The following is a 21,421-nucleotide window of genomic DNA, read 5'->3' as shown; positions in this document are numbered from 1 at the left end:
TGAGTTAATGGTTTTCTTTCAGAGTGTTGTAATGGGTTAGCAAACTTTCTAAAAGTAACAAATAATACATATTGTAGACTTGCAGACCATGTAATTTGAGAGTCATGGAAAGCAACCACAGAAAAAATACATGAATGGATATAATTTTGTCTCAATAATAGGTGTCTAGCCCATAAATTGCTGGCCCCCAATTGTAAAAACCAAACAAACAAAAATTAAATTTAGTGGAATGAATTAAAAAAAAAAAACGGACCATACAGGACCAAACATGATGGCTTTTCAATATCTGTATTGCAAACCATAATGCCCCAAAGTAAAGAGTTAGAGGAAAATTGTCTGCCATAAAGGCAGGGGGCGGAGTGGGATGGGGGTGGTGGATACTGGGGACATTGATGGTGGAAAATGTACAATGGTGGAGGGATGGGTGTTCAATCATTATATGAATGAACTCAAACACAGAAACTTTGTAACTATCTCACAGTGATCCAATTAAAAAAAATGGAGCAGATAAATTTCAGGTATATCATCCAAATATATCTCTTAAAGAAAAAGCCTCTTACTATAGACATATCAAAATTCCTAGAACTAAAAATTTATAAAATTATAACACGCAAATCAGACATTTAGCTCTATAAGGAATTGAACTAGTTAAAAGAATTCCTTGCATTTATTTTTCAACACAGCACAAATGCAGGTGACATAATAAGCCCATACCCACCCACCCCACAGCAAATTATAAATTTAACAACTAAGATTTTAAATTCTTATAATCTTCTGCATCACTCATTGCTATACACTCTATGGAGTCTTCTCCACAGCAGCATTAACTCAAAGCACCAAGTTCCCAGGCATTACTACAAATGTCTTTTTTCATTCTCTAGTACATGCAGTAAAACTGCTTATGAAGCATGTGTCAATTTGCCCTACGCTTCAATGGCAACCAACATTATTTATAGGTTGATATGTGGTTCTCTCTGTTCATCTTATATTTCTTTCAATGAAAATTGAAATTTAAATGTAGGCGGGTTTAACTCAAAAATTTAATCTTGAACATAATTTCTCTCAGATTCATGTTAACAGTTTATTATGTTCAATAATTAACAAATCCTGAAGAAAACAAAACTGATTTCTAATCTAGAATGTTCTGGCAAACTTTATTAAAATTTAAGTTCAGAATTTTAGAGTGAAGTAATATGGTGTTTGTCCAAATAACACAGTAATAAATTCCTTAATAATGTAAATTAACATACAAAGCTTATTCCCAAACAGTTCATAGAAGTGTGTTTCACTTTTTAAAGCAGGATTCAATGTACATTTTTAGAATCTTACTAACATCAGCCCTATATCCTCAGGAAATAAATGATCCATTAAGTGGACAATGAAAACTGATTGAGGCAGATGAATGCTTCAACAAGAATCTGATACACAGACACAGATTTCATTGTTATATTCAATGGAACTGAAGTCTTTGAAAACTGTGCTCTTGATAGGCTGAAGATGGAGTAACGGACTGTTAGTTCTTTAAAAATGCATGGATCTGTTGCACAAAGCCGTCATTCTCTGCCAGTCGTCAGTAACTTGAGGGCCTTCTGCAGATTTTGCACTGCTGTGCTCACATCTTCATACTGCAAAGCACTGCCAGCGTATTTGCAGTATTTCTGGGCTCTAGCAAAGTCTTCTGGTGTTAAATGAATATCCCCTAAAGAGAAATAAATTAAGATATAATATGTAAAACATGCTCTGATGAGCTTAGGTAAATACATACAAAATTATACAAAAAAGGCTATAAAATCCAGCTTATAGTTTATCAACCCAGTTATATTTAAATAGGTTTTGGGATACTTTTTATTTTCTTCTTTTTCTTTACTTTTTCTTATTTTCTAACTTCCTTATTACTAATATACTAATATATTACTTATTACTAATATAAACTATACATGAACCAATACAAGTTTATTGGTTATGAATTGAATGAATATAATTTTTCATAATATAAATTCATTGTGAAAATGAAACAAGATTTCAAAAATCTTGTTTGAGCAAGACTTTCCCCCCCAAGAGAATAATTAATTTGTATTCTGGCAAATTAATTTCAAGAATATTATATCCTATGTAATACAAGGACACAACAGCTTTGGTGTTTATGCTAGGATCTCCCAGTCTCTCTCCAAGGAATACTAAACACAGAGTAAACCATTTGATCCTAGTGTGATTTAATATAAATACAATCATCATCATCATCATCAACAACAAAATCAAAATGTCATGTAAAAATTACACAAAAAATTTCATAAGAAAAAAATGAATTTTTTCTTATGCATGAAGAGTTTGTATTTTGGGGCCTATATTAAAAACTCCAAGATTAAGCCAAGATTTTTATCATTAAGCTATAACATGTAGACAATTCTTAAAAATTATTTCTCTAAAAAAAACCCAAACTGTTTTTTCTAAAATTTATATTCACCATGTTTTCAGTTGCATAATTATGTTAAAATAATCTAGGTTAATAACTAAAACAAGTAATTTAATCTGTATTCAAATATACGTATATAAAGATGAAAAAAATAAACCACAGATTTTATATGTCTTCTCTTTTGCAAGAAATTATATTCTCTAGTCATTTTTATTATGATTCTATAGAGAACTATATAGCATGTAACATATATAGTTTGACTCCACTTAGAGGAAAATGATTTTGCTCAGTTGCTTTTGATTCTGCCATTGATATGTAGCATAAAACTACTTTGACATTACCTAGTTATGGATATTAAAATATAAGTAGCAACTCTGAGCACTTTGATTCTAAATTCTTATCCAATTTATTATGATCTAGGATTTTTAAAAAAGTACTGAAAGTGTCTGGAAGAAGTTTTCAGTACCCTGTTAGGCACCTGCAAGTACTTAACAACATTAACTAATAAATATTAAAAGGTGCTATTTAAATTATTTCCTGTATTTAAAGATACATAACATCTATATAGAATAAGAATTACATTTTAGGTACTGAGAGAAGATATATCTACATAACAGTATCTAGTCCAGTGTGTTACATTATACAAGCCCTCAAACAGCTGTGCAATATTACTAATAATTACAAAGAGTTGGTCTTTACTGTTGGGAGTCAGATAAAACATGATACTTCTTTTTCATTTTTTGGAGACCAGGGACTACTTCCAACAATACTGAACCTCCTGGACTGAACAACTGGTACCCATAAATTCATTAGGAAATATTTAACACATACTAGTATTCATGAAAACACACATATTTGTATATTAAAAGACGGTAAGCACCAAGTAATAAGGAGAAAATGTAAAAGAAAAATAGAAGCACCAGAGGGGTGGTGAAGGTGATTATGTAACCCCTCCTTCCCTCCCTTCCTCTCTCATTTATTTTTTGGACCACAAGGGACAATATATGGTGCCAGATATTGAACTTGGGTCTGCTCCATGCAAAGCAAGAACCTTACCTGTCTGTTTATCTCTCTGGCCTGCATCACAATTTTGAATTTGCATCTACTTTAGACTTCTATATATTTACACACACACATATACTTACAAACTCGGGAATACAGTTTTAGATGTTTTAATAGCCAAACTGTATCATACAAGCAAACATGTTCTTTTAAAATTTGTTCACAGTATTCCACAGTGTAGGTGAAACATTTATAATTTAACATTTCCCCATAAAATAGCATTTAAGATGATTTTCTAATGAAAAAGCCGGGTGCAGGGTGTGGTGGCAGGGTTATGTTATGCTCCCTTCTGGGAGAGAAGGACATGTGACTCTGGATGGTGGCGGATGACAAGATTATCTGGAACCAGCCAGAGGTGGCTTATGGGTGTGACTGCTGCGTTGCTGGAGACGGGGAGATGGGAGAAGGATCCCCGTTCCAAATCCAGTTGAACCCAGAGTTCTCAGTCACAAAGTCCCACATACCTGGGTTTTCTGGGGATTTACTCGTGGCTGAAGCTCAGCCCAAGTGTGTTGGAGAGCAGCCGTGAGCAGGGCAGCGGTTGAGTTCTGGAGACCTTAGGAGGGTGAAATCCCTCCCCGTCCCAAGGGAGCCAGCCCTGGCAGCCAAAAACCTCCAGGACTTAACTGCCGCCCTGCTCATGGCCGCTCTCCACACACTGGGGCTGAACCTCACTCACAAGTGAACCTATTCCTGCCTTGAGCAACTCTTCATACCACACACCTTACCCATACTCCTAGATTATCATACCACATTTGATAGGGTTCAAAGTAGGACACAAGCAATCTTAGAGGGAAATATGTATTTTTTACATATGTATATATGTATATGTATATGGGCGAGTAGAGAGGCTTCTAAAACTTCAGGGCTAGGACAAATGGAGACGTTACTGAGATTGCTTGAGAAAATCAACGGTCAACAGGATGATGATTGATGATGATGATGACATATATTTGTGTTTGTGTGTATATATGGAAGCACACAAGGCTCAACCTTTAACAACATGTTACAGATCTCTTATAGAAAGGATTAATGGCCCCATGGTGAAATATAACAGTCTTCAGGCTCTAAGAAACTTTTTGTAGCATTTTCAGTGGTATTTCATAACAAACAATATAAAATGTATTATTTCGGTTCTGCTTTGGGGCAAGGGTTGGGATTCGGGATGGAAATATCTGAAATATGGTGGGGAGAAGGTGTAATGGTGGTAGGGTTGGAGTTTGAATATTAAATACAATCAAATATTGTGAACTACTTTATAAAATAAAAAAATAAAAAAGATGATTTTCTATTATTTCCATAATTTCTACAAATGACGCTAAATCAAATATATGTCTTCATTCATGTCTAAGTTTTTCTTTAAGATAAGTTTATAAAAGTGGATATCTGCCATATTTACATTCGTTAATATGGAATGGAGCAATAGCACAGCAGGTAGGGCATTTGCCTTGCATACAGCCGACCCCGTACGATTCCTTTGTCCCTCTCAGAGAGCCCGGCAAGCTATGGAGTATCCCGCCCGCACTGCAGAACCTGGCAAGCTACCCGTGGCATATCTGATATGCCAAAAACAGTAACAACAAATCTCACAATGGAGATGTTACTGGTGCCCGCTTGAGCAAATCAATGAACAACGGGACAACAGTACTACAGTGCTAATTCTAATACTAACATATTACTAAGAAATATTACTAATCTACATTCCCACTAACAGCATGCAAATATCATGTGTTATGTCTTCTTTAGCAGAGTAAGTTGTTAATCTTTCAAAAAACTTTTGCATCTTTTAGAAAAGCTAAACTCAGTTATTCTTGATTCCCCTGACTGATTATCATTGCATATGTATATTTTCAGTTTATATTCTTTGCCCACATTTTTCTACTAAATTGATGTTTATCTAATACACTGCAAAGCTCTTTGTATATGTTCTGGACATAAATTCTTTACTATTTAAGAATCAATTTCTTTCTTGCCCATTAGTTGCACTGAGTAATATAATGTGTGAGAGGGAGTCTTGTGCCACATGGAAATAATTGCTTTTCATTAGTCAAACTTGTTAAATGCAACCAAATGAGACACACAATTTGTGAGATAGCATCTTCTTTATCACTGGTAATCAACTCTTCTAACATCAACTTTTGAATATTTTTCTTGCCAAACTGATCCAAATAGCACCTGTATTACTAATTTGATTCTTATCCAACTTGCTTAATGCTCTTAATGGATGACATGACACAATTTCTCAATGCCTCAATGGACTCACTGATTTTCCTGTTTTTTTTTTTTTTTTAACAGACATTTCACCTCAGATCTTAGGCAGACTTTCTTTCGGGGGGTGAGGGATGCTCACAATGGTGCTCAGGAGGCTGGGATGGTGCTGACCATGATTCTTGGCCAAATGGCCTGTTGATTCAGCACAAGGGGATACTGGGCTGCCCAGGGGGCCGTGAGTCCCTCAGAGCTATTACAAGAGGCCATGATTATAGAGGGGAATGTAGAAAGCAGGTCAATGTGTATTTATTGAGCAAGGTCTCTGTCTACTGTCAAATATCTTACACCATGTTTTTACGTCATTCATATTTTACAGTCTCTATAGTGCACAGAACCCATCTAATTTATATATATATATATTTTTGGATGGGGTTAGTATCCTTTTCTTAGTGGGGCATATTATCTATTAAATTCCTTAGAATTGGCTAATGTTAGGCAAAAATCTCAAGAATCCTAGCATATTTACAGTTTTCCTAACCTCCAGACAGTTTATTGGGAATGAAGAATTCCAGGACAGGGATCAGCCCTAGGACCGGGTCAGGGAACAGCTCGAGGGAACAGGCTGGAGCACATGCTTTGCGAGTCGCAGCCCAGGATCCATGCCCAGCACTCCGAAGTCCCCTGAGTACTGCAGGGAGCAAACACGGAGTGGGTAGTAGCACACCCTCAATCCCCAGGGCCGTGCTGTGTGATCCCCCTCCTCCCCAAACCACCACCACCAGCAACGAAGGCTTCTAGTTCTATATGCACCAAGCACCTAAGCACACATGGCTGACTTTTGTTCTTCTTGAAACCACACAAAATGATAAGGTAAAGCGAAAAGTAAATGACTCATAAAACTGCAAAGGCAAAGCAGAAAGAGGTAATTGAGTAGACACTGTGTATTAGAGAAAAATAGCAGATGAAACCTCAGCTCCGCTCTTGGCCCCTGGAGGCGGCTATGGCATCTGATCCACAGCCCCAAACTTCAGGGAATCTAAACACACGGGGCGGGAGTAGGGTCATGCAAAAACCAAACGAAACATCACACTGGTTTGATGCCCTTTATCTCAGAATTACCTCCTTGGCTCTAAAAGAGTCCCTTTCTCATATTCCCCCCCCAGGCAAAAATGACAACAGAATGTATTTTTTAGAAAATTGTGGAATGAGCATCCTATACAGAGCGAGAGCGGATCCCCCCACCAATATATATATATATGTATATGTATATATATTTATATATACATATATATATGCTATTTCAAGTTCCTCCATAAAAGGATCTCCTTATTCATGACTGAGATGAACTAGTATAAAGATTAGTCCCCGAGAAAACAGAAAAATGAAGCTGGAAACAAATCTGCAGACATTAATACCAGTAGAAACCCTGTAAAAGTTACTAAAATCATTGTCTTCGTTTTAAATATTGAAGGGCTAAATCTCATTAGACACATGAAGAAAATTCTAAATGAAAAAGATCAAAATGAGCCAAGTATATGAGGAAAAAACAAGAGATAGTTCAGAAAAGTAGGAAAGGGGTCAGTGAGATAGTATGGAAAGTAAGGAGCTTACAGCCGACCCAGATTTGATCCCTGGCACTGGTATGATCTTCCAAGGATCACCAGGAGTGAACCCTGAACACAAAGCCAGGAGTAAGCCCTGAGAACACCTGGTTGTGGGTCAGAAACCAAAAGGAAAAGAAAAACATAGCAGGAAAGATTAAAATGGAAAAATCAATAACCTCGCCTGTATCAATATGGAAATACTTATTATACTCAGATGATCTTGTATTCAAGTATGGTCAGCTCTTGAAAAATCTCTTAGACAATGCAATAATCTAGAGCAGAAAAGGAAGATCATAATCTTTAATTAAACTCATCTAGCATAACCTTCCACAATAACGTCCTACTGTTTATGCCACTACAGCCAGTGCAAAAGAAAGAGTAGAGGGAAAAAAGGGGGGAAGGGAATGAATTGAATTTATGTTATTTTTTATATCATGAGAGAACACTGGCTCCCTGAGGTACCTCGTGAACACAAGCGCTCTGAGCGATGTGTTTCCAATGACCCAGGAGTTCAGATGTACGGAATTTCTAAGGTTAAGTGACAAAAGGATACCCTACAACAGGAGACATGCTATAATTCATAAAACAGGTGACTTACCCTGGGAAAACGTACTGAAAATTGCAGGATCGATGGCAGGAATAGTCTGTGGAGTGGGTTGGATGGTATTACTTGCCACACCTGTGAATCAGAAAACCACAAATGGATATGACAGTATTACACCTCTTGATTAATTTTTCTTAGAAAACACAGGATAATGAAGCAGCTTCATTGCTTCACTGAATTCTTTGCTTGAAATCTTTAAAAATTCTAATTCAATGTTTCAGGTTAGAGTAGGGATATCTAGAAAAACATATTTTGAGTTTTTGCATATATGTATTGGTAATATAGTTCTTATTATGTACTTTATAATGAGTAACATACAACTTGTTCCTCAATTAAAGATTAGCAAATATATGCAGAAATATCAGATTCCTGTTATTTCAATTTCTTCAAAAATTAAATAAGAGTAAAACAATACAATTATAAATTAATTTAACTTAGGGAGTGAATCTCATTTTATCATTTTGCATAAAATTACAAATCATACATTACAAATTTTCCAGCTTATGTTTTAGATTTTTAAAAAATATACAATAAGCAATTAATTTTAACATCCTGTTACAACTTGTTATGACTGTTATATTTAAAGAATAACTAACATTCTTGATTAATAATAAGTAGAATGCTAGAATTAAAGAATATTAATCAACCTAAAAAATTAACACAATATGCTGAAACTTCACCAGAGACTTAAGTGGTTTAATCAGTAGGAAAGCAAAGAATGAAAAACTGATTACTCTGAATCAATAAACTCAGTCTCAAAAACCAAATTCTTTTGCCCAAGCTACTAAGTTAGATTCAAATGGGCAATTTTGTAGAAAGAATAGTGAGAAAGACACTGAGATAAGAAGGATGAGAGAGGAAAGGGAGAAAGTAAACCAACAAGTTTTCCAGACGCACGTATTATTTGATTTTGTAAAGACCGAAATGCTACATAGAATTTGTAGGGAAAAAAATTTTGAGTTTGAAGGACTCAAATCAGCCTAAAAGAAAAGGGATTACATTTTTATGATTTTATTTCATTTAATTTTGTTTCATGGCAAACTACATTTTTGTTGTTGTTGTTGGGTGGGGGGTGCATTCTGGAGGTCCAGGTATACCAACAGAGATTCTTAGCCAAACGGACTGTGGGTTCAATGCAAGGATGCAAGAATGCATAGGTCCCCAGAATCTCAGGCCCTGAAATACTAGGGGTACCTGGGACACCCCAGCATAGCGACTGGGAACCTTCAGAGCTGTATCCAGTGAATGCTCTCATAGATCTATATTACATTCCTAACAATTCTTAATTTTTGTGTTTTTATTGTTTTGCATTTGAGGCCACACCCAGTGGTGCTTGAGCTTACTCCTAGCTTGGCTCAGGGGACTGTATGCAGTGACTGGGATGGAACCTGGGTCGGCCACATACAAGGCAAGCACCTAGCCAATGCATTATCTCTCTGGCCCACTTTTTAAATTCTATTCGCATCTACTAGGATTAATTTAACAGGAAGAAAACAATTTATAGGAAAAATACATTCAGCAAAAATTTGAACGTTATTTTTAAAATAGGTGGCATGCATTATTTTGTCCCAGTATATTTGCTTCTCCACGCATGGGAACTGAACAGATGAGGTACCGTTTAGGATCTGTTTTATGTTGTGTTCACAGCTGTATTTTTTGTTTTTGTTTTTCTCTTCTTTCTTCTTCTTTTTTTTTTAAAGACCTTCATTTGAACTACAATATCATGAAAGTAATTGCTCAGTTTGGCCAGCCCAAAATTCAATTTGCCTGTGAGAATATAAAAGTTGAAATGCTTTCTAATTCCAGTGAACTGAAACTGGGCATCAGCTTCTGGACCTATCATGATTTCAATATTGTAGCACTGTAGCACTGTCATCCCGTTGTTCATCGATTTGCTTGAGTGGGCACGAGTAATGTCTCCATTGTGAGACTTGTTGTTACTGTTTTTTGGCATATCGAATACGCCATGGGTAGCTTACCAGGCTCTGCTGTGCGGGTGGGATACTCTCGGTAGCTTGCTGGGCTCTCCAAGAGGGATGGAGGGATCGATCTCAGGTCACCCGAGTGTAAGGCCAACGCCCTACCCTCTGTGCTCCACTCCAATAAGAGGCACAAATTTTGTAGTCTAGGTTCTTTGACTTATGCAGCCATCCCGAGGCCCAGCAAGAAGCAGTCACCACGGGTCTGCATTTTATTAAGAACTGATCAATCTTTCAACTAAGCCTGAAAAGATCACACAGGCTGCTCAGTATGCTGCCTGCAGCAGTCAAAAGATGCTGCTTCTGGGTTGTTTTCTTGGCAACCTTCAGGGCACGCTGCCGTGGGGCCTGACAAACCAACACAAACTCATAAATACCTGTTAAGTTAGTAAAAATGGTATTGACTTTATGTTATTTGTTCTTTGAGATGTTAACACGCAGCCAATCTTCACTTTTGTTTTGTTGAAAAATCTTTGTTGTCAATTCGCAAACGAGTTACAGACCCTATGCTGTAATAAGTTGACAAGGTGTAACAATAAAAACATTCTTGTGGGAAGCAGAACTGGATTGGAAATTCCTTTCTTTTTTTCTAGTTTAGATCAAAACAGGAGTGCTAAGAAACTTCTGGTCAATTTTAATGTATATATTTACACAGCCCGGTTAAATATGATTATAACAAATTAACATAAGAGTTGAACATGATAAAATTTGAATTAAATATTAAATTATTCCATTGACTGCACTGTGTGGGGATTCTGAAAAGCGAAAAACGGATCTTGGTTAGAAGACTCTCCAAAAAAGTATAAAGAAACACATTAATAAAAAGCAATGCATTCAAAGAGGGAAAGTAACCAAAAAATAAAAATAAGTGTGTTGGGGTGGCGGGGGAATCATGTTTAGGGCAGAATATGAAGAATTTGGAAAACCATTAAAGAGCTCAAATGCAGTACTTTTGACACACAATTATATATAAAACGGCAAAGTTTTTAAAAGTCTACTTATGTGATCACTGCATTTATAATTAAAAGGCTAGCATTAATTATAAAAGAATCCTACTATTCTCTGTCATTAGAGATGAATTCCTGAGGCCACCTTCCTCAGTATTTACTGGGAAAAACCTTGAATGAAACAAAACAAAACCAAACCCTGCACATTGTATCATCAATATCTGATAGCAAACAGTGGTAAATATCAGTGGTTACACAAGAGGCAAACACAAACAACTGTTATCCTGGCCCTCTTTGTACCCCCATACGCTTTCTGCCTTTTTGTGAAAGAACTGAAACTGACTATTAGTACTTACTATTCTTTTCAGCTATCGTAAGGATTTCCCTTTGATAAAAATGTATCCTGGAGCTTTATATGAGGGAAAGTAAATCATTCTTAAGTGAGTAACAGGGGAAACATCTGTTATATTTATAAACTGAAAATGTTAAAATGTTATTTCTTTTTCTACTAGGCTTAAGAAAAAACTGTTTTAAATATAATAGAAAAAAATAATCTGCCCGCTAAGAGGAGATTCTAATATCTTCGAACAATCTTAAAGGGAAAAGCAAACGGCAGGCAAGCAGATTTTGATTTGAGAGACTCTGAACTCCCCAGAGGAAGGGATGAAGAAGGGAGGTGCTGAAAGCTTGACATCGGTAAGGCATGGGTTCAAACTCTGGTTTAGCCACTTCTAGGTATGTTTTCACATTACTTCCAAAGGGCAAATGTAGTTTTTTTTTTTTTTAAGTAGCAGAAACTATTAAAGCATTGAAAGTAGTAATATGATAGAAAAAATCTAATTACTTAAATGTTAAGTTCACAAGAACCTATAAATAAAAAGTAGAATTATATCCTAAAAGAAATGCAAGGTCTTACATTTTATGCCTTTACTCTGAAAAACAAAAGAGCAAAAGGAAAGGGCTTACACTACAGAACAACTGGATGAGAATGAACTACTCACAACAGAAAGTTCCATCCAGACAGAAGTCTATGTCGCTAAGATTTATTGTCATGGATAGCTTTTCAGCAGAAAATGTGTTTCTTCAACATCGAATACCAATATTTTATCACTTTATTTCTAACAAACACAACAACTTCACATGGTTGAGCTTAATGTATACAATGTCTTTCTGTGGCACAAAAATAGGGAAAAAAAAAGCCAAAAAGGAAGGAAATTTGCTGAGCACTGATTTTATGTTAGGAAAGGAACCAGTTAATGTTCATTTTTTCCTTCATTAATAATTACAAATGACCATGATACACAATCAATTAATCTTTGAAAAAGAAGCACAAATATGAAATGGAGCAAGGAAAGCCTTTTCAACTTGATGTGGTGGTGGAAAAACTGATAAGCTGTAACCAAAAAATAAACTCATACCTCTTTCTGATGCTATGCCTGAAAATCAAAACAAAATGGATTCAAGACTTAGATATCAGACTTGAATTTGTAATGTAGATAGAGGGAAAAGTAGGCAGAACTCTCCTTGATGCAGAAGCTAAAGGTATCTTCAAGGATGAAATAACACTGACCAAGCAAATGGAAGGAAAGATAAGCAAAGGGGCTCTGTTAAACTAAGAAGAATCTGCTCTTCAAAGTAAATGATGACCAAGATACAAAGAATGGATTGAGAAAAATTATTTACCCAACACTCATCTGCTAAGGGGTTAATATCCAAGACATAGAAGCACTGGTAGAATTTTACAAGAAAAAACATCCAACCCCATCAAATAATGGGAAGAAGAGGTGAAGAATTATAGTTGAAAATCATCACGATGGACAAGAACTGAGTGCTGAAAGTAGGCAAAGGGACAAAAGTGATAATCTCTCAGTACCTGTGTTGTAAATCATAAGAGGGGAGGGGAGAAGAAAGGAGGGAGAGAGGGGAGAGAGAGAACAGAGGGATGGAGAAAGAGGGGGGAAGAGGGGGAGGAAAGGGGAGAAGGAGGTAGAGAGTGAGAGGGAGATGGAGGGAGAGGAAGAGAGAGGGGAGAACACTGGTGGTGGGAAATGGGCACTGATGAAGGGACAGGTGTTGAACATTGTATGACTAAACGTAATCATGAATAACTTCTAACTGTGCATATCGAGGCGACTAAACTAAAAATGAAAAAAAGTCACCACAAGAGGAAGTGAAGCTGATAAAATTCATTTTAGAATGAGGAAAAAAACCTAGACTGAGAGACACTGAATAACAGCTGAGTTTGTGGCTGACAAAGAGTGAAAACTAATGATTAATATATCTGACTACAAAATACATGTTATCCTGACTCTGCATGCTAATACAAGTGCTTGTGTATGGAATTCTTGATCAGTGTTTAAAATAATTAAAACAATATTCATTTAAGGCGAACATATTTGCATTCCTTTTCTTATTCTATACTACAAATATTAAATATTAAAAAGTTAGACAATACTGGGGAGGGTTGGGGTGAGAGTACAGCGGGTAGGACATTTTGCCTTACACACGGCTGACCAGGGTTTGATCCCCAGCATCCCATATGGTCCTTCAAGCACCGCTAGAAGTCATTCCTGAGGACAGAGCAAGGAGTAACCTCTGAGCATCAGGGGTTGCCCCTGCCCCCTCAAAAAAAAGTTAGAAAATATTTTTAAAGTACATAACAAAATTTTACTTAGAGACTCATTTTGCCTGTTAACATCATCACACAGACCGTAAAATAATAAATTCAGGGTAAAATTAGAGGATATCAACATAAAAAAGGGCGCTCATCTAAGCTCTGCAGACCAAAAATGTTAGCCACATTTGCAGGTAATTTACAGTTTGAAGTTTTAAAATATAAGGAAAGATACTGATCATTTGATCCTAAGTACTACCACATGTTGAGGAAACTTCTCTTGGTGGGGCCTGGTGGTAGACTGTGGGGTGGGGGTGGGGGGTTCCCAGCAGTGCTTGGACCCACCAGGGCTCAAGTGATGGTGTTCAAAGGGTCAGGCAGTGCCAGGAATTAAAACAGGAACCTCCAAAGCCCTACTGACACTCTATCTCCCGAGACCAAGAATAGAAAGCCTTTTGTTCATTATTTAATTTTGGGGGTCTCCCATGCAATGCTCAGGGACCCCAGGAGATGACTGGGGAGCAAGTCAGTGCAAAGGATCAAATTCTTGAGATACCTCCCCAGCCCTGGTAATAGGAAGGCTTTGGATATTATTAATCTGGCCAGGGAAATAGTACTAGGGCGAGGGTAGGACCTTATCCTACCTGGAAACAGATGGTCTCCCAGCATCGCTGGAGGTAGTAGCCCAGGTGATACCTCTCTACCCGCAACATCTGGCAACATCTGAGGATGTGACCTTGGAGGTGCCTGAGCATGGCGGGGTTTGAGAGCCACATGGGCAGATTCGAGCAATGCGCTGGCCCTGCCCCTGCCAAGGATCCCTGAGCCTGCTGAGAGCCCCTCTTGGGAGCTTCCTCAAGAAATAACCTACCTAGCTTGTGTAAGTAAATAGAGGTAAAAATTGAACAATAAAATAACTGTGTTACCTAGTAACAAGTGTAGTAGAAAACAGGGCTCAGAGAGCTGTGCTTCATCATTTAAAGGATTTGAAAGAGTTACAGAGCCAAAAGCAGTAATAACAAGTCTCACAATGGAGACGTTACTGGTGCCCGCTCGAGCAATTCGATGAACAACGGGAGGACAGTGCTACTACCATTAATTATCCTTACACTAGGACTCAAGTAGGAGGCTGGAGAGCTAGACCAGCAGACAGGGCACTTACCTTGCACACAGCCAACTTATGCATGATCGCCAGCACCACAGAGCACTGGCGGAGTGATCCCTGAGTGAGGAGCCAAAAGTAAGTCCTGAGCACTGCTGAGTGTGGCCCTCCTCAAAACAAAAACGATGACAAAAAAAAAAGCAAAGAAAACTTTTCAAAATTGTTTGAAAAAAATAAAGAATTAAAAACATTTTTATATACCAGAGACTGACTTATTAATACATACTAGTTTTATCAGAATTTTACTTAAAGGCAGTCGATAATACTGGCAGTTGGTAGAAAAACTGTGTCTTGGGGCCAGAGTCATAGCCGAGGGCCACTGGTACATGTCTGCACATGCGAGGCCCTGAATTTGATCCTCGGCACTGCACAGAGCTCAGAGCAGTTAGGTGGAGTTGCAGGGACCCCCAGCACTGGCAGTGCTGGCCGAGCGATGATGGAAGTGAGCCCTGGGCCCTCTGAAGACTGTTAGGCGGCCTCCAACACCGGAAACCAAAAATGAAACCCTGCCAGCATAGTTAGAGCCTGCGTGACATGCCTGTAATAAGCCCTTCTCGTCTCAGTGCTACTCTCAACAATAAGGGAGACACAGGGAGGGATGGAAGCAGCAATGCACACGGAAAGCATACAAGAGCCAGTAATAAAACTTCAGGCTAGTAAAAAGTATATATGGAACCATTTATTTTAAAAAAGAATATTCCTAATATTAAAATGTCAATGAAATAGGGGACAGAGAGATAGTCTAGGGGTTAAGGCGCTTGCCATGCACAAGGCCAACTCTGGTTCCAATCTCAGCACCACACATGGTCCTCCAGGTACCACCTAGACTGAGCCCTGAGCACCACTTGGTGTGTCCCCCTTAGTCGCCCCCTGCTCCCCCCACCAAAAAAAAAGCACCAAAAAAAAAAAACCCCAAACAAATCCACATACAAATAAAACCCCAATGGAAAAGGCTCAACTTTCTTTCTTTTGCTTTCTGGGCCACAATCAGCAGTACTCAGGTCTTGCTCCTGACTCCGTGCTCAGGCTAATCATGCCTGGCGAATTCGAGAAGTGTATGGGGTGCTCCCCAGCACCCGAGATTAAATCTGGGTGGGTTGCATGGAAAGACTCAATTTTCTGCAGAGTTGAAATTGAACTCCCAGGTCTTCTGGCACTCCATGACCATCACCTGACCCTTCCATCGAGGCAGCAATATGACAGGCAGGAGGGTTGTTTGTGAGTGGGCCGAGAACCCGGGTCACTCCCATTCCCTACCTGTGCTGTGAGGCACTTCTGCGGGCGTGTTGGCAGGCGCGTGTGCGCCGGGCGGGATCTGGATGCCCGTGAAGCTGCTGGAAGGTAAGCTGCCTGGGTCGTACGCCGAGGCCGAGGCCTGAGGGGGCTGCGTGGGCAGAGAGGCGGCTCCCGCAGCATCTTCGCTCTCGTTGAGATCTGTTACACAGGTTTATGCAGTGTTAAACGAGGTAATTTTGAATAAAGATGCCCCAGATTATTTTGCTCCATAACATGGCTATTCAGATATTAAAAGGCAATTCTATGCAATGCAGCTGATAAGCAGGCCCCAGCACTTAAAGAGGAAGGCTGGGTTTTATTTCTCCTTTCCTTACGCTAACTCCATGCCTGACAATGTAAAGAGCACTTCTTCTAAGTTTACACTTCCGACTTCTGTAAAATCTTTGAATATTGTGTTTCTCAGAAAGTACTTTTTTTACGGCTGGGAGTGGGAGGAGGGGAAACAAAAACTTACCAAAACCTCTTTAGACTTCAGATCCGCTTAAGACTTTTTATTCATTTATTTATTTACTTATTTATTTATCTATCTATTTATTTATTTATTTGTAAAACACACTACATTTATGCTATCCAAAAATAATGAAATTTCTGACAGCCACATTTTACTCATTATGTATTTTTTACTGGCTATGAAGTAATTGAGGCTCAGACCATCAAGCTAATCAAGAAAAACAAAAGAACGGATCTCCACATTTAGCTCTGCAGAAAGAAATCATATTGTATCATTGAACGAATTTGAAAACAACTCTGAGAAATTAAATTTTGATAGTCTATTTAGAGGGCTGGAGTGATAGCACGGCGGTTGGGCTTTCGCCTTTCACGAGGCCGACCCGAGTTTGATTCCTCCACACCTCTCAGAGAGCCCAGCAAGCTACCGAGAGTATCAAGCCCACTCAGCAGAGCCTGGCAAGCTACCTGTGCATATTGGGTATGCCAAAAACAGTAACAATAAGTCTCTCAATGAGAGACATTACTGGTGCCCGCTCGAACAAATCGATGAACAACGGGATGACAGTGACAGTCTATTTAAAAGTCTATTTAAAATGACAGCTACCCATTTGGGAATCTTAATTTAAAAAGAGAAGAAAAGAAAGAAGAGAGAGGAGAGAGAGGAAAGAGAGAGAGAGAGTGAGAGCAAGAGAGAGAGAGAGAGAGAGAGAGGCAGAGACTGAGACAGAGACAGAGACAGACTTATACTGGCTGACCTGGGTTTGATGCCAGCATGCTGGATGGTTCCCTGAACACCCTGTCAGTAGTGATGAATATGCCCTACTGAGGTGTAGACACCTACCCAGAGGTGTCTACTGGGTGACTCCCACCCCAAAACATTACACATCAATTTTAGATCAATGTTTTTGTTTGGTTATAAGCATACATGTGAATATAATTACAAATAAATAGCATCGATTCTGCCTAAAGCTAAATTCCGTCTTTTGAGAAGTGTCCATATGGTTTTCCCAAAAGGCTGAAGTAGTCAATGTTTCCACCGGCAGTTGAATGAAGTGAATTTGCAGTGAATTTTCCCCCAGATTGACACCAACACAAGTTGTCTTTGTTCTGTGATGTGTGCCTGTCTCGCTGGGGTGGGTAATATCTCATTGTTGTTTTGAGTTTCCCTCCGACACAGAGCATTTTTTCTTACATGTTTTTGGACAACTGTATGTCTTCATTGAGGAAGTTTCTGTTCATCTCCCCACTCCGCCCTTCCCGCCCATCTTCTCCCCTTCTCAGCGAGTGGTGGGCAAGCCTTCTCTCCTGGTCTGTGGGGTGTCTTCTATCTTTGAACACGTGCCTCAGGCCCCTGCAAAGGCAGCGGCTGCTGCCACTGAGCCATCTCCATGTCTCTGTCCCTGAAGACACTTAAGTGTTTAAGTCATAAAATCAGTTCCTGGTTTTTGTTTTTTAACTTGATAAATTTCTCTTTTTTTCTATGGTGATAAGGATCAAATTCCCAGAGCCTCATATATGCAAGGCATGTGGTCTACCACTGAGCCACACACATCCCTGAGCCCAGTTCAATTTCTCTTTGAGGACCTCACTGAGGCGCTGCCTGGTGTGCTCTGTGGTCGCCAGGAATGGCCATGAAGGTCCCTGAGCACTGCAGGGTGGAGGGGGTGCGGGGCTAGATAATCCTTGGCACTGCAGGGTCCTGGGAGTACATCATCTTCAGCCTCACATTGAACTGCCCGCTAGGCTGGCCTCGCGGGGACCCTGAACAGCAGGACCCATGAACCCTCCAAAAGAGACATCTCAGGAACGATCTCCCACTGCCATGTAGACCTGATACAGGTTAGTGTTGCCTGTATCAGGTATTCATGCCCTGACTATGAGTGTGAGCCCTTATAAAGGTGTCCTATTTTTCAACCTTGGTACCAGGATCATGCGAGAAAAAAAAAAAATCATCCTAATAAAGGAGAAACAATGTCTTAAACACACAACCAAAAAAAAAAGCAGAGCACAAAAGTCCCAGGAGAGGTCACGGGAAACTTAAGGCTTTACAGGGCATCTGAAGTGCAGCACTGTTCCTCATAATACTGATATTGTACTCTCGAGATAAGGGTGCATTATCAAGTGAACTGGTTGACACTTTCTTAAAAAGTTCAATGAGGAGGAAGTCTTGTTATCTCATGTCAGACTGAGAAAAAACCTTTTACTTAAATTTAGAATAAGAGCAAAGTGTTTAGAACCAGAAAGATTTGGGTTCAAATCCTTGGTTCTGCTAACTGAGTGGAGCTTGGGAGGGATGCCCAATCATTTCTAAGTCGTACTGACTAAATTAGGCAGGGTTTATAAAATGCGTATTTGTCTCACACCTAACAAGTGTTACGTAAATTACAAATATTACCACAAGACAAGAGACTGTATCAAATAATATTATGTAACACATATATGAGAATAAATATGCACTGTAGCACTGTAGTCCCATTGTTCATCGATTTGTTCGAGTGGGCACCAGTAATGTCTCCATTGTGAGACTTGTTCTTACTGTTTTTGGCATATCAAATATGCCACGGGTAGCTTGCCAGGCTCTGCCGTGTGGGCGGGATACTCTTGGTAGCTTGCTGGGCTCTCTGAGAGGGGTGGAGGAATCGACCCCAGGTCAGCGGAGTGCAAGGCAAACACCCTACCCGCTGTAATATATACTCATAAAATACACACACACACACACACACACACACACACACACAAACACATGAACTGTTGAAATTTCAGAGGTATCATCAAAGACAGGCATTATTCAGACAGATACAGACAAGCATTCTAGGAGGGAGGAATAGTTCTAACTTTAAAAAGACACAACGGTACTTACTTCTATAAGTGTAACAAAGAGTTTGTACAGTTGCTACAGGTAGAACTGTCCACTGGCCCCAATATCATATCATGAAGTTCTAGATCTTCAAAGTGACTATATTTCAATGTAAGATTTTTAGAAAGCTACTAAGTTTAAATGAGGTCATGTAGGTGGGGTCCTAATCCAACAGAAGTGCAGTCTTAGGAGAAGAGGAAGGTTGTTAGGTATTAGGTATGTGTGTGTGTGTGTGTGTGTGTGTGTGTTACTCTGTGTGTATCTCTGTGTGTGTATGTGTCTGTCTGTGGGCTCAGAGGACCATATGCAGCATCAGGGATCAGCCGAGGATGACCATATGTACGGTGAGCACCTTAAGCCATGTACGATCTCTCTGGCCTCTGGTGTTTCCTTATCTAGAGAATCTGTAAAGTCGATTTCCTATGTGGCTAATCAATAAAAACGATGTACGTGAAAATTATTTTTCCTTTACTTTTTCATCATAAACTAAAAGGTCAAGTAAAGGAATGAGACTTACATTTTTATGATTTAATTTCAAATTTCCTATATATATTAAGAAAAACAATTATTAATTCCAAGTACAGAACAGTGTCTGTTATAAACTGTGTGCAAAGAGGGATATAACTATTTATTAAAAATCCATTATAGGGGCTGAAGTGATAGCACAGCGGGTAGGGTGTTTGCCTTGCACGTGGCCAACCTGGATTAGATTCCCAGCATCCCATATGGTCCCCTAAGCACCACCAGGAGTAATTCCTGAGTGCAGAGCCAGGAGTAATCCCTGTGCATTGCCGGGTGTGACTCAGAAAGAAAAAAAAAATCCATTTTAAATAACAGGGTCTTGATAGAATCTCAGAAAATTGGGATGTGGAATCCACTTCGTATTTTTAATATACTCTAAATACTATAAACTATGTCAGTGTATTAGCTACTATGTCAAACCACTCAGAAACAAAAAAGGGAGATCGTCAAATATATAAAATGCATTCTTTGTGGTTTGGAAATATTTTATAAAGTATAGATTACTTATTCTAGGTAGGAATAAAATCTTATTAGAGGTAGAAACAGGATATTTTGTGACATATAGTTATTAAAATAACATATAGTTATTTTGCAACATCACTAAGTTTTTAACTATGAACCTAATTTTCTTTTTTTTTAATTTTTATTCTTAAAAATTTTATTGAATCACTGTGAGATAGGTACAAGCTTTCATGTTTGGGTTACAATGACACAATGATCAAACTCCACCACTATGCACCTAATTTTCAGAGAACTTGAACTTGATGGGGAAAACAAGATATATGATTCCTTCCCCAATATATTTCAATATACATGAATAATACATACCATTGTCATCGTCAATTCCAACAGGTCCTGATTGAGGGGTTTCTCCATTCTTTAAACAATTATGGATATATGTAGCCTTCCACCTTGCATATTTCCTGTGTTTTACATTCTAAAAAAAAAAGTATTATCAATTACAGACTGTAGTGGCCAAATAAAATTGTATTTATGACAATAGAGATTACAATATATTTAGGAGCTAACACCTGTCTTTGCATGTATCCCACTACCACTGGTTTCAAACATCTCTGTGGCTAACAACTGGCTCATTACAAATTGTCTTCCTCAAAATACAAGCCCAGTTCTCATTTATGGTTTTCTATTGTAGTAAAGGAAATATGGGAATGTCTCCTCAGCAAACCTTAAAGGTCATGGGAAGGGGAGAACTACGCTAAACGGAATTTTAAAATCATAATAAACTATCAACACACTGAACTATTTCTAAAAAGAAAAAAAAGTAGCACCTATTTGAACCTATGAAACCAAAAGGAAGAAAAAATGTAATAGTAAAAACAAATGCTAGCTGATAGGCAAACTTTACCTTTTTATCTGTGCTATGCAATTTAAAAGCTGTGGGGCTAAGTAACTTCAGTTCATAAAAGGAAAAAACATTAAATGGGCCATTGAAAGCAGAACTGAAAATAGGTGAAGAACTGGCTATTTTCTCCTTTTCTCTTAAGCATTTACACCAGTCTATAAAATCAAATAAAAAAACCTTAATTTAAAAATATGAATTCAATCTGTTAATATCTTGGGGTGGCTAGTGGTTTTCTGTTTCTATTTTCAATTGACCTTCAAGCTAAACCAGTGGCATTGGTATCAATTGCGAACTTGTTGAAATGTAGAACCTTTAAGCCCAATCAGAAACCACTAAA

General features: G+C 38.4%; 1 protein-coding gene across 1 annotated transcript in view; it reads right to left on the bottom strand.

The window, feature by feature from the left end:
• Nucleotides 1–1,135: 1,135 nt before the first annotated feature.
• The window catches only part of VTA1 (vesicle trafficking 1), a 60,114-nt gene continuing 39,828 nt past the window's right edge, over nt 1,136–21,421 (bottom strand). Inside the window, exons 5-8 of the mRNA XM_055137087.1 lie at nt 20,550–20,658; nt 15,854–16,030; nt 7,889–7,969; nt 1,136–1,699 (exon numbers count right to left, since the gene is read on the bottom strand). Of these exons, the coding sequence (XP_054993062.1) occupies nt 1,554–1,699; nt 7,889–7,969; nt 15,854–16,030; nt 20,550–20,658 (513 nt within the window). The 3' untranslated portion in view covers nt 1,136–1,553. The remainder of the gene's footprint in view (nt 1,700–7,888; nt 7,970–15,853; nt 16,031–20,549; nt 20,659–21,421) is intronic.

This window comes from Sorex araneus, chromosome 4 (assembly GCF_027595985.1).
Source record: "Sorex araneus isolate mSorAra2 chromosome 4, mSorAra2.pri, whole genome shotgun sequence".
In the NCBI taxonomy this organism is placed as follows: domain Eukaryota; kingdom Metazoa; phylum Chordata; class Mammalia; order Eulipotyphla; family Soricidae; genus Sorex; species Sorex araneus.
This window is presented reverse-complemented; position numbering and strand designations above follow the sequence as displayed.